At 35.9% G+C, this 13,575-nt stretch overlaps 2 protein-coding genes across 3 annotated transcripts; one reads left to right on the top strand and one right to left on the bottom strand.

The window, feature by feature from the left end:
• Positions 1–241: 241 nt before the first annotated feature.
• Positions 242–5,188, bottom strand: LOC109090416 (pyroglutamyl-peptidase 1-like). Of its 2 annotated transcripts, XM_042719084.1 has the most exons (5): positions 5,036–5,188; positions 2,366–2,418; positions 2,175–2,291; positions 872–1,104; positions 242–468 (listed from the first exon to the last, which is right to left on the bottom strand). In XM_042719084.1, exons 1-5 carry the CDS (start codon positions 5,064–5,066, stop codon positions 276–278), a joined length of 627 nt encoding a protein of 208 aa, XP_042575018.1. In that variant the 5' UTR covers positions 5,067–5,188; the 3' UTR covers positions 242–275. The 2 variants fall into 2 exon arrangements, with proteins under 2 accessions (XP_042575018.1, XP_042575019.1); XM_042719085.1 differs by lacking the exon at positions 5,036–5,188 and having other exon boundaries at positions 872–1,100.
• A 3,012-nt stretch (positions 5,189–8,200) lies between these two features.
• LOC109090421 (transcription factor jun-D-like) lies at positions 8,201–10,912 on the top strand. The gene has a single exon (XM_019104234.2). It carries the CDS (start codon positions 8,472–8,474, stop codon positions 9,306–9,308), a length of 837 nt encoding a protein of 278 aa, XP_018959779.1. The 5' UTR covers positions 8,201–8,471; the 3' UTR covers positions 9,309–10,912.
• The last annotated feature ends 2,663 nt before the right edge of the window (positions 10,913–13,575 follow it).

The raw sequence follows: 13,575 nt of genomic DNA, 5'->3' as shown, positions 1-13,575 counted from the left end.
CATCATCTCCATGTTTATGTAGTGTTTTCACTCTTCCAAGTCATTTTTATGCATAATACCAAATCTCTGCATGTTTCAAGTGTACCCCGTTAGAGTGCTTTCCTGACTATTTGAACGCAGCCGCAGGATTGAGTTTAGCACACTAGCTGCGTCTCAGACCAGCTGACTGATCCTAGTATGTAGCACACAAGTTAAGACTGATGTCTTCAAATGTGCATGAACTCTTGAATCCAAGCCGCCGCTACAGAACTGCGTACGAGACTCGGCCTGTGCTCTCACTGGTCGTGCATGCAGTGTTTCTTTCCCTTGCTGTGCTCCATCAGTTCAAGCATCTCCAGGATGACGGCCCTGAGGGCCCGAGCGAGCTGCTCCGCGCTGTAGGGCTTCCCCAGAGGAGGAACGTGCACAAACGCAGACCTGCCCTCGCCCAGAAACAGAGACGTGTAGTAGGTGTAGTCACACAGATACCTGCGGAAAGAGGACAAGGAATACATTCAACTAAAAAATGTCTTACAAAACAAGTCTGTCAAGATAAAAAAATCAGTGTTGGGGATAATGCATTACAAGTATTTACGGTGGGAGATTTACTAAATATCCTCATGGAACATGATCTTTACTTAATATCCTAATGATTTTAGGAATGATCATTCTGACCCATACAATGTATTTTTGTCTATTGCTAAAAATATACCCAAGCGACTTAAGACTGCTTTTGTGCTCCAGGGTCACAGATATGCAAACATCTGTTGTGTGAAACAGCTTATTCATCACAGTACCCAATAAAAAATAACATGCACTTTTTATGGTTCTTTCATTATTTATTTTGTAGATTCTGGACATTTTAAGCAAACAGGCAAGAAGAGCATTTCACCTGCCGGCGTCCTTGGACACAGACACAGAGACGCCGAGGCTGGAGGAGTTGACTCTCTTGCAGACCGTGTCCATGTCTATGACGGACTGAATGCAGTCCGGTCCTCCCTCCAGACAGCAGCGTGACTCCGGACAGAAGCTGCAGTTATCCAGCCGCATGTAACCCTGGTTATGACCACACTGTTCAAGCGTTACGGTCGAGGCCATCCCGGACACTCCAACATGGACCACTAACTTTGAAAAAAACAAAATAAATAATTGGATTTTTAAAAAAATAATTACTGATGAAATGTATTCCTAAAATATAAAGATGAGTCACTAACACTACTATAATACTGGTGACTAAAAGATTTTTAAATGTTTTTAATGAAGTCCTTTCTGCTCACCAAGGCTGCATTTTTTGTTGAAAAATACAGTAAAAATTAATATTGCTTAATATTATTACTGTTTCCTATTTGATTATATATGTTCCCAGAAAATTATGAAGCAGCACAACTGTTTTCAGCATTGATAATAATCAGAAATGTGTCTTGAATCATTATTATGATTTCTGAAGATCATGTGACACTGAAGACTGGAGTAATGATGCTGAAAATACAGCTGCACGTCACAGAAACATATACTCACATAGAAAATAATTAACTGCAAGAAATCAGTTACAACATTTCACAATATGACTGGTTTTACTGTATTTTGATCAAACACATGCAGCCTCTGTGAGCAGAAGAGAGTCTTTCAAAAATATTCCAAACTTTGTTTGCCACTGTATTATATGATATGATGAGACATTTTGATTAAAATAATTAGATGCATTTCATCACATTTAAAAAATAAACTACAATATATAAAATTTTAAATTTACTATGTGTACACAGATCAAGAATTAATTTTATTAAATAATCCAATATTAATTTATACAATAAATATCATTTAAATATATAATACTTTTATGAGCATAATATTATTTTTATTTGTATTATTATTTCTAAATAACATACAAACCTCAATAATTCAGCATATACAGTGTATATATATATATATATATATATATATATATATATATATATATATATATATATATATATATATATATATATATATATATATATATATATATCTATATATTATATACACAACACACACATATACACACTACCAGTCAAAAGTTTGGGATCAGAACAATTTTTATGTTTTTTTACAGGAGTTTCTTCTGCTCAACTTACTTTTTTAATACAACACTTTTAATCGACATTTAGCATCACTAACTAATAAAACTAAACACAAACATGACATCGTTACGGTACTTGAGGAAGCTGCTGTTTCCATAGAGACGGCAGAAGCCTCTGGACCGCCTGATACTCCACAGGAACTTCAGCGACGTGAAGGTTTATATCGTGACCCAAGCCCAGTTTCTCCAGCTCCTGACCAGAGGACATGCTTAGGTTAAGTCATGCGTACAGCTCAGAGTGGACTTCCTGCAGTGTGAACGTCATACCTGTACTGCCACCCAGCTGGCGTTGACGGCGTGTTCACCGAACGGCTCAAAGCCTACAGAAACACAATCACAGAGCAACGCAATGTAATGTCTTACTACAGGGCGCTCGGAATACTTGATTCGGATTGGTCAAGCATTTTACACTGAACTGAATAACTGATCATTGTCTCAGATAAGTCTCACTTTCTTCTCACATAATAAGATCATTTCAACTCAGACTGATATTTAATCTCCATGTATTTATTTCTTTATGTGGTAAGTAGTCATATGATAAATAAAATACAATAATCCAGTCATTGTCACCTAAAAACCCCTTCAGAGTGATCCGAGACCCCCCAGCCACAGCTGACCGGACGTTATCTTCAGGTTTACAGCTCTCACACACGTTAAACTCAACAGATTCAGCAACATCTAAACCCTGCAGTCCAGAGTCTAAGATCTGATCCCAGAGTCAAGCAAAAACTCTATGACAATAATATTTCATTAAAATGTTTCATTATCAGATGGTTATATCATGTTGTTGCATCATAATATTATGGTGTGTGTGTGTGTGTGTGTATACATGGTATAAGGGTATACATATTACATTTTTATATACTCCAAATAGAGTTATTGTTGTTTTTGCTATTGACATTTCTGTTAATTAAAACAAAGCTGAAATTAAAAAAAAAAATCGGAAATGATTCTGTGACTGAAACGAATTCAAAGAACTAAATAAATAAAAACTAAAAATAAACCTGAAATAAAAACAAATTAAACCTAAACCAACAGCAGAAACAAATAAGAATGAAAAGGCACGTTAAAAATGACAAAAAAATTTTAACTATATATATATATATATATATATATATATATATATATATATATATATATATATATACATATACATATAGGTCATAAGTTTGGATACATACTATTTATATAGTTTCGATAATGACGCGATATTGCTAGCTTTTCATGATCTACGGCTCTATATGTAAATGCCGCTCCATTTGAAAGCAGGTGATGGCGATTTAGCGGTACTTTCAGGGAACCGGCTTTTACTGACGAAATGTGCGTGATCAATTCATGCATGATCCATTAGAAAGCCCTACTAATATGATGATTCATTATCAAAGTTGGAAACAGTTCTGCTGCTTAATATTTTTTCAGAACATGTGATACTTTTTTAGGATATACTTTGATGAATAAAAGTAAAAAAACAAAAAAAAAAAAAAAAGCAATGTTTTTAAAATATAAATATTTTGTAATAACAATATACACTACTGGTCAGTAATTTGGGGTCAGTAATTTTTTTTTTCTTTCTTTTTTTTTTTAAAATAAAATCAATACTTTTATTCAGCAAGGATGTGTTAAATTGATAAAAAGTGATAGTAAAGAAAATATATTATTAGAATATATATTATTAGAATTTTTTTTATTTTGAATAAATGCAGTTCTTTTTAACCTTTTATTAATCAAATATATTAGACAGCAGAACTGTTTCCAACACTCATAATAAATCAGAATATTAGAATGATTTCTAAATGATCATGTGATAGACTGGTTGTTACATGTGACACTGAAGGCTGGAGTAATGATGCTGAAAATTCAGCTTTGCATCACAGGAATATTATTTTTAAAAAGTATATTCACACAGAAAACAGTTATTTTAAATTTTAATAATATCTCACAATTTTACTGTTTTTTTCTGTATTTCTGATCAAATAAATGCAGCCTTGATGAGCAGAAGAGACTTCTTTCAAAAACATTAAAAATAGTAATGTTTCCAAACTTTTGACCTGTACTGTATGTTTACACATTTTTTACGAAATTTAAAATATGGCTTAAAAACCATAAAAGTAATACTAAAAATAAAACTGACTCCATACTATACAAAATATCCAAACAAACATAGTCATAAATATTTATAGTAGATGTCCCAAACACCACAATAGTATTACCATGGTATACACAAAAACTGAAAATTAGTGCTGTCAAATGATTAATCGCGATTAATCACATCCAAAATAAAAGTTTTTGTTTACATAATATGTGTGTGTACTGTGTATAAGTATTTATATAAAATATTTTGAAAATATTTACATGTATTTACATTTATATAGTTAAATTTATGTAATGTATATTATATATATAAATATATTTAATATGCAAATATTATTTTTTTCTTAAATATATAAGTGCATGTGTGTGTATTTATACTGTATATACATAATAAATATACACAGTACACACACACAAATATTATGTACACTTTATTTTGGATGCGATTAATCGTTTGACAGCACTACTGAAAATTAAGTTGTTATTAGTAAATATTCAAAAACGCTAAAATAATTGTAATTATAAACGAAAAAAAAACGAGCTCAAAACTGCATGTACAGAAAAACAAAAATAATTAATTGAAAGAATAAAATAAAATAACAAAACACGAGACGCTGTTCAAAACTACTTACAACACCATGGTTCTTCCCGATAGTTTGTAGTACTTCGATATACATAAGTGTTTTATGTATTTTAGTTTTTATATTTACTGTCAAAGGACTTTCGGTTGTAAAGACGATCATTAGCGTGTCACGAATAACATCAGTGACAGTAAAGAACTCCGAAAACTGAGACAACAATCACACGAGGCGTCAAAACATGCCGTTTTCCTTCATCAGAGTTTACCTGTCACGATAACCGTCTTCTTCTGCTCCATCGCTGAGAAATCAGAGAGTTTCGATCGAGAAGAGAACAAAGATCATCACATGCGATCTTCACAAACTGACATAAACACACATCGTGTTCCGCTCTTCCTCTCTCTGTCTGAACTGAGATCAGCGCCACCGCTGCACAACAGCGCCATCTGCCGCTCCGGCTGAGTTTGATTATTACACACTAGCAATGTTGATATAAAAATATCATCCGTGAAAACCTGTAGTGTCTTCTTTATTTATAATTTATTTATGCCTACCTCTCAATTCAATGACTGAAAAATTCTGTCTGTACTTATATATAATATTTTACATATAAAAAAATCAGAAATTAAATTCTCAAATTCTCAAAACAGATTTTTTTTTAAAGTTAACGAAATTTATAGGAGTACAGTAAAATACAAAAATCTATTTTTTTCAGTTTTTCAACTTCAGAACTGCGATTACTTGCTGATTATTTAATTATTTGTGAAATTTACTAGCAATTTCTGAGTAAAAATGTATTTTTTCATTTGTTTTTATCTAAGATCTACAGTATATATATATATATATATATATATATATATATATATATATATATGTGTGTGTGTGTCTGTGTGTGTGTGTGTGTGTGTGTGTGTGTGTGTGTGTGTGTGTGTATATTATGTTGTACATTTATTTTATATCTTAACATGCACTTTATGTTGGCATCAAACAACCTGAAATGCCACATTATGGTTCTTAATGATTGCCATGTTTATTCTTTGACCTTCTAAGTGATCTTTACCAAAACAAAAATCACTCAAACATGCATGGACCTGGTTTCCTGAGGAGTGTTTGGTGGTTTTGACTTGTGTGCCAACACCCATAGCTGAGATCTGGTTCAAACCTGTTTGCGTGAGCTGGTCTCTGAGGAAAGAAGGACTTCCCATTGTGGTGTTTCTAGTTAATTAGCAGTGTTCCTTCATGAGTCACACTAAACACGGAGACAGACACCTTCAGTCTGATTCACTGACTCCACTGTCAGCCTCTTTTAGACAACGATGTGGAGACAAAATACTGAAGATGCTGCCAACAAAATAAAGTGCTTCATTAATAAGGATCTTTAAATTGACATGAACAGAAACGGTGAAGAAATAATTTTCCCTCAGAAATTGCTAGCAAATTTGACAAAGAAAAATGTAAATTTTTTGACATACCCCTATAATATTTGTTTTATTTACAGCTTTTAAAAAATCATTTTTACAGCACAACTGTAAAAAATTTTTTTTTAGAATTTTAATAGGCAATTTTTTGAAGACATTTATCCATTTAGCAAAGAATTAGTCTGCTAAAATGAAAAATAAATCACTGAATTATATAGCCTAGATAAATAGAGAGAGAGAGAATTGTGTGTTATTGCGGAAATAATTAAAATGTAAATTGTGTAATTTTAAACACTGATTTAAACATGATTTTTTAAGTAGAAAGAATAAAATACTAAAATAGGATTTTCTTGTAAACCACTCTCCAATGTTTGTTTTATTGACAAAAATCATTTACAGCATATGTATAATACATAATACAATATGTATATAATTTATATAATATATATTATCAGTCAGTCAAATGAATAATAAAAGAATGAATAATAATGAAAGTAAAAAAATAAAAGGAAATTCACTAACATATTACATGATCTGCATGGATATTAATAATACAAATCTAGCAGTTTATGCATTACTGCAGCGAATATATATTTTTGAATAACAATAAAGTGCAAGCTTTCTGTGTGGTTCTTATTTTTCCTGCAGCTTTTGTAAGCTGTTATTTCTGAAGCCTAAAAGGCTGGAAATGGTTGTGTTCTTCCACCCACTCGAGGAGCATCCGCTGCAGCGCTGCACATCCTCACCCGCGCAATCCACCTGCCTCTGCGTCACTGCTGCCATGGCAACGGATGATGCTGCTTCTATTCTCTGATGCAGACGTCTACAGACGTCATCACATCCATTCAGATCTCCCCCTCTCTGTCAGACTCACGGCCTGCAGTGTTATTTATAGAAATCCTACGGCTTGCCAAAGAAGCGAATTCAATTCATAAATTCAATTTAACTTCAAAGCATCATCAAATCCCTCAAGATTAAGATTTCTGAGTAAAGTTATCAAGTTCTCTTCAAGGATTTTATGACGGGTCAAATAAATTAAATGAGTTTTGAGGTATAAACCAAACAACAATATATAGTAGATGTAATTTTTTTTTTGCATGCTCATAACATGGCAGTAAAAATTTTTTTTTTGTTTAATATATAAAAGAAATAACATGCATATATGCACAGACACACACACTTTTATATTGCATTCTGCATTCAACACGCTCACAACATATGGCAGAGAAAAAATACTTAATATTTTTTTTGAACCACAACATATGCTACCAGATCTAGATTTAGTCTCATATAAGAATAAGATTAAAACGAGCTTTGATATCCTTCATCGTAATAATTTAATTAATTATGCAACATTCTGTTTCACAACCAAGACTCTGAATGCATTTAAAAGCAAATTACTCGTATCTTCTTTGAAATCTGGAACAATAAATCTATATCTGAAAATATTAAATTATTCTTTCATGTTGCAAATATTATTTTGCATTCATTTACCAAATTACTTATGCGTCTACTAAAATGCAAAATACATAGGCTGCACTACAAAAACTACATTAATAATAAGAATGTTGATGAGACATAATATTAATGTAGTTTTCTAATAATAAAACGGTTTCAATATCACATCAGTTGCATAATGCCAGACAGAGCATGTGTATATACTTTTGCATATATATATATAACAGTGGTATTCACAAGTTTTGAAAAACTTGTCCTTCAAAACGTGGAAATAAACCCTTAAAGTGAAGAAATATTGATGATTGTGTACTATTTCTAGTACAGTCCTAGACATAACGAGAGGTGTGGATTATTCCATCAGAAGAAGCTACAGTGGAACACTTGCTCGAGCATCCAAAGACCTTCAACGCGTTCAAAAACAAGGGAACATTTTCTGCCAGACTGCCTCGTTTCTCCACCCTCGCGCGCTCTACGTTCGCTATGACATCAACCCACAATGCACCGCACTGTTTGCCGTTTACTCTCCGTCTCCGCGGCGACAGCGACGAGCGCGGCCCCTTATGCAAACCAAACCGGAAGAGGACGTCATCTTTGGCCAATCTCAGCGCTCTAAAGTGACATAATGGAATTTTTAGGGATAGAAAACTTGCAAATGCGTACCGACGCCCACAGATAACACCTCTCGCGCGGGGAGAAGCAAGGATATCATAAAACAATATCAAACATCGATTAAAAACATAAGCTCTCGGCAAGAATTAAGAACATTGAAGCTCATCTAAATGACTCGCTTGGGCAGCAGAAATAGCTCACCCCTCTGTGGGGTGTAAGATGGGAACAAGCCTTTACCCAGACGAGGACATCCGAGGAATATCGCGCATCATGATGAAGAAAGACATGAGTTTGAACCTAAACGACCAGAACAGCTCCAGCCTGAAGCCAGATCTGAGGGATGCCGAGGGGATCCTCAGCTCACCCGACCTGGGTCTCCTCAAGCTGGCTTCCCCGGAGCTGGAGAGGCTCATCATTCAGGCCAACGGGATGGTGACCACCACGCCGACCTCCCAGTTCGTCTACCCGAAGTCGGTAAGCGACGAGCAGGAGTTCGCGGAGGGCTTCGTCAAAGCCCTGGAGGACCTTCACAAGCAGAACCAGCTGAGCGGCGGAGCGTGCGTCCCTCCGACGCTCGGCAGACTCGCCAGCAGCACCGCGCTCGCCCTGCCCACGGATCTGCCCGTGTATACGAACTTGAGCACGTACGGGAGTACCACGGTGAACTATTCCACGGACACCATCCCGTTCCCTCCGCCGCCGCCGCCCGCGCAACAAACGCAGCCGTCGCTAAAAGACGAGCCGCAGACCGTGCCGGACATGCAGAGCTTCGGCGACAGTCCTCCGCTCTCCCCCATCAACATGGACACGCAGGAGCGCATCAAGGCCGAGAGGAAGAAGCTGCGCAACCGCATCGCCGCCTCCAAATGCCGCAAGCGGAAACTGGAGCGGATATCCCGGCTGGAAGACAAAGTGAAAAACCTGAAGAGCCAGAACACGGAGCTCGCGTCCACCGCGAGCGTGCTGAGAGAGCAAGTGGCGCAGTTAAAACAGAGAGTGATGAACCACGTCAACAACGGGTGCCAGCTGCTGCCTAATCAAGTGCAAGCTTATTAGAGGACAGTCTTTATCTATCAGTGTTTGGGTGGTTGACGAAAAACATGCTCTGGTTTGGTTAAACGTCACATGTCCACAGCAGTGCACGAGAGGACGTGCCTTCGCCCACGACAGCACGACCCCCAAGTGACTGAAATATTACGGAACCACGGTGTTTTATTAAGCTAACCCACCTCCGCGAGAAAATATAGTCCCTGAATTGACAGAACGTTGCAAGCGATCGTGCGCTGTTACGTGTCATAACGGGATCAGTCTTTAGCAAACATAGGAACTATATCTGATATCTGTGGTTTGTTTGATTGGACAAGCAGCGTTCCTAACATTTTCCTGAAACGTATTACGTATTAGTCCGCCTGTACGTGTGACATCTCTCAGTCTGCGCGTTCGACTCGGTTTTGGTTTCGTTTGGAACTATTTTCAATGCTTTTATTCTAAAAATTGACATTTTTATTAAACAATCTTTAAGTACCTACCATAAACATGAAACCAGCGATTGGTAATAAGGTGAACGCTATTTCGCATCATAGCGAGTGATCAATCATCATTCAGGACCGGAATTATAGCCCTATCTGGTTTATGTCAAATTTTTTAATAAAACATCACTGGGAGGTTCACCGTCTGTATTAGTCCGCTGTGCAACACAATCGTGTTTTGGTTTCTTTTGGAACTATTCTCGTTGGCGGTGTTTTTATTTGAATATTTTCATTAAATTATTATAATAATTGCAATCATTCCGATAGAAAATACAGTTCTTGACTTGACTACATGTTGCTATGCAACAAAACTAAAGCTTTTGATATGCTAAAATGTGTTTTACGTCATAGCTGTTTCTTGTATTAAAGCACTACTGGAACGCTGCATTGATCAATCATCATCCATTATATATATATAAAATATTGGCCTATAGAACAGTTAGTTCTACACTAGTTTAATTGCGCAAGCAGTATTTCAAGACACTGTATCACTAACTTGTTGACAGCTTCTTCTGGAACTATTTTCTTTGGCAGAGCAACAGCAAAATGACTCTTTATGAATGGCTGTATAAAAGCAATATCACATATCATATTGCTTAAATACACAAAGGAGTGCATCAAAACCCAAAGTTGTATCAGCTGTCTGTGTGCTGAAACATAATTCTGAGCTCCACATGTCCAGTCAACGACCCTTTCACTGATGCGTAAAGGTCACAGACTGAACTATCTCTCCCTTCAGTGGCCGTTCGTTCTGGTTGGACTGTTGAAATGGACACTACAGGTGCTGATGTATTATAAGTTTACAATATTTTGTAGCAAACGGACTGTGTGCTACATGGTTTGATCTCATGAGAGAAGCAGCTGTATTTTTGCATGCTCCGGACAAGCTCCAAATGAGTGCAACCAAACACAACAAAGATGTCATGCATGTATGCTTTATGTCCGAGGCCTTATTAATCAACGACTGTATCGATTTTATATACAACTACTCACACAATGTCTTATTTTATGCTCTTTTGGATTTACGTGTGTGGTGTTGTAAATGTAAACGTTTCGCCTGTCACACGTCCCGTACTGCCTTGTGTGTACATTAATGTCATTAAACCTGTTCAGTTCACTTGTTTAATTATATATTTGAGGCAATTTTTTTAACCCCTTTGTTCCTGCTTACATACATAGACCTTGAACATTTGTAGAATGAGCAGTGAATGGGTGCCGTCAGAATGAGAGTCCAAACAGCTGATAAAAACATCTCAATAATCCACAGCACTGCAGTCCATCAGTTAACATCTGGAGAAAACAAAAGAAACAAATCCATCAAGACATTTTTAACTTCAAACTTGATTCTGGCTAAAATACAAAGAAACAAACTCATCTAAATCTTGTAGATGTCAATCTTCATCAAATTGTCATTTTTAAGTGAACTACTCTTTTAAAGGGCTCCTATTATGCTTTTTGAATTTTACTCCGCGTGTAGTGTGTGTTTGGGCATAAAAAAGATCTACAAAGTTACAAATCTCAAAGTCCACTCAAAAGAGAGAGATTTTGTTTTTAAAAAGTTGGGATCAACTTTTTTTTATTGTTTTTGATTCAACAAAACAACATCCATTCAAACAAACAAAACAGGGAAGGGGGAGCAACAGACATATCAATATTTTTACAATCTGAAAAATTGTAGGGTCATGGTTAAAACGCTTGGTTGAGTGCATCAGACAAGATTAAAAAAAAAATTGACGACGAAGAAGAAGTGCTGCTGTAGCATCAATTAAGTGTGGGTATTTTTATATCACTATATTTCAGAAGAAAACCAACTGTTTTTATTTTTATCTCATCTTGCATGTAATGTCTGATAAAGCAGCTTTTGTGAGCAGAGCGCTGCTTTGTGTATAGCAGTTACCAGGAAAACCTCAATCTCTACCACTCCTAATCCATTCAAAGGGTTTACCCTCCAGGGTGAGAGATTAGAAGGGTTGAAGGGTGTAGGGGACCAAACAACTGCTCCTTGAAGTGCTCTTCTGAGTCATCACATGCCCACACGGAGGCGTCGTCATCATGCAAAGAATCTGCGCAAAGGATCATGGGAGCCTGAAGTGTCCATCAGTTGTACCCTTCGAAATCCTTCACTCTGAAGGGCCCTTTTAAGTGGCCAGTTTTGAGCACTTCGGTTTGGAACGACCCTTCAGTATGATAGTTTTCACTCCGAAGTGCCGTTTGGAGGGCGATATATCCCGTTTGGAACACACCGTAATAACTGTGGGAAATAGATAAATTCAACTGTATAACAGTTTTACTGCAATTCATGTTATACTGTTAGAATTAAAGAACAATTAACATAATACATATGCACTTATCTATACACAGTTGTTGACATCCTATCTAAAACAAAAACAACAACAATAACGTTACCACTCTAATATGTCTTGCAATATCCGTGCGTGCAAAGGTTCTGCGTGATCCTCTTGTTTAATATACTCAGGGTCTGAATCCGGCTCAGATTGATGGCTATATTGACGCCATCCTTAACTAAACCAGAGCAGACGGAACTGGCTGCTTTGGCAAGGGGCGGGGCAGTACTGAAACACCGTCTACGCTGTTCACCAATCACAACGCACTGGGACAGCTTTCGGAAGGCGGGCCTTCATCAAACCCGGAATTAATCGAGCCATTTGTGCCAGGCTGGGGAGAAATGTATTGTAATGCACTGGGACAGCTTTCAAAGTAATGCATTACAATATTGCGTTACTCCCTTAAAAAGTAGCTAAATACGTTACTTGTTACTTTTTATGGAAAGTAAAATATTACTTTTGCGTTACTTTCACGTTCTTTTTAAATATGAGCACCCCTATTTATAGCGAATGTAAAAAGCCCTTTCACACCAAAAAGTGTAATGAATAAACCTCAGGCTAAAAGTAAATTCACGTCTGTACAGTAGAACACACAGGAGAAGAAGGTCCAACACTCTTCAGCAATAAAAAAAAAAAACATGAGAAGCACAATTGTTAGTTTAAAGTATTTTTGATTATTAGTATGGTTGAACTGGATCATTAAAGGTCAGCAGCAAAGTACACTGTTAATAAATTGGCATAGATACATTTGTTGTATTTAATATATTTAGTTATTGCAGGTATTTTTGAGTTTGCATTTCACTGTTTTGATTATTTTAAAATGAAAAATCTGTTTTGTTTTTTGCATTGAGTGGGATGAATTAATGCATTTAGTCTAGAACTTACAGTAAACTCATGTTCACACAGCGAGTCGCCTCCATACTTGTCAGCGATTTCTTTTTGAAAATTATGGTAATATTTCTATGTAATATTTTAAAAAGGAGGCTTGTCATTCAACACAATGGGAATATCTTGTATAAGTAACGTTCTAGTACAAAATGAAATTTTTGAAAAAGTTTCAGATTAGTTTGTCTTTAAAAAGTTACATGCAATTTTCAGTAAGAGTCATAGTTACATTGAAAAACAATCTCAGCTCAGGTACGTCGTCCATTACTTGTAATGCATATAACCCCAAAACACTGATTTGCAATAATGTAAATTATGTTAAATGTGATAATAAAATCCAGTCCATTGATCAAGCATAGCAAAATGAAATCAGATCAAAGACGTCTTAACACACAAAAATAACACCGTGAAAGTATGAAATGGTGGTGTGTTATGTTTTGGTTTACCGTGAAAGTATGAAACTGTGGTATGTACTGGTTTAAATTGGCATGGTACAGTATCTACCTAAAAGTATACAATTAGTAAAAAAAATGTTCATGCTTAGCTTATTGTGTCATTTTATAT

Source organism: Cyprinus carpio, chromosome B2 (assembly GCF_018340385.1).
Source record: "Cyprinus carpio isolate SPL01 chromosome B2, ASM1834038v1, whole genome shotgun sequence".
NCBI classification, from domain to species: domain Eukaryota; kingdom Metazoa; phylum Chordata; class Actinopteri; order Cypriniformes; family Cyprinidae; genus Cyprinus; species Cyprinus carpio.
This window is presented reverse-complemented; position numbering and strand designations above follow the sequence as displayed.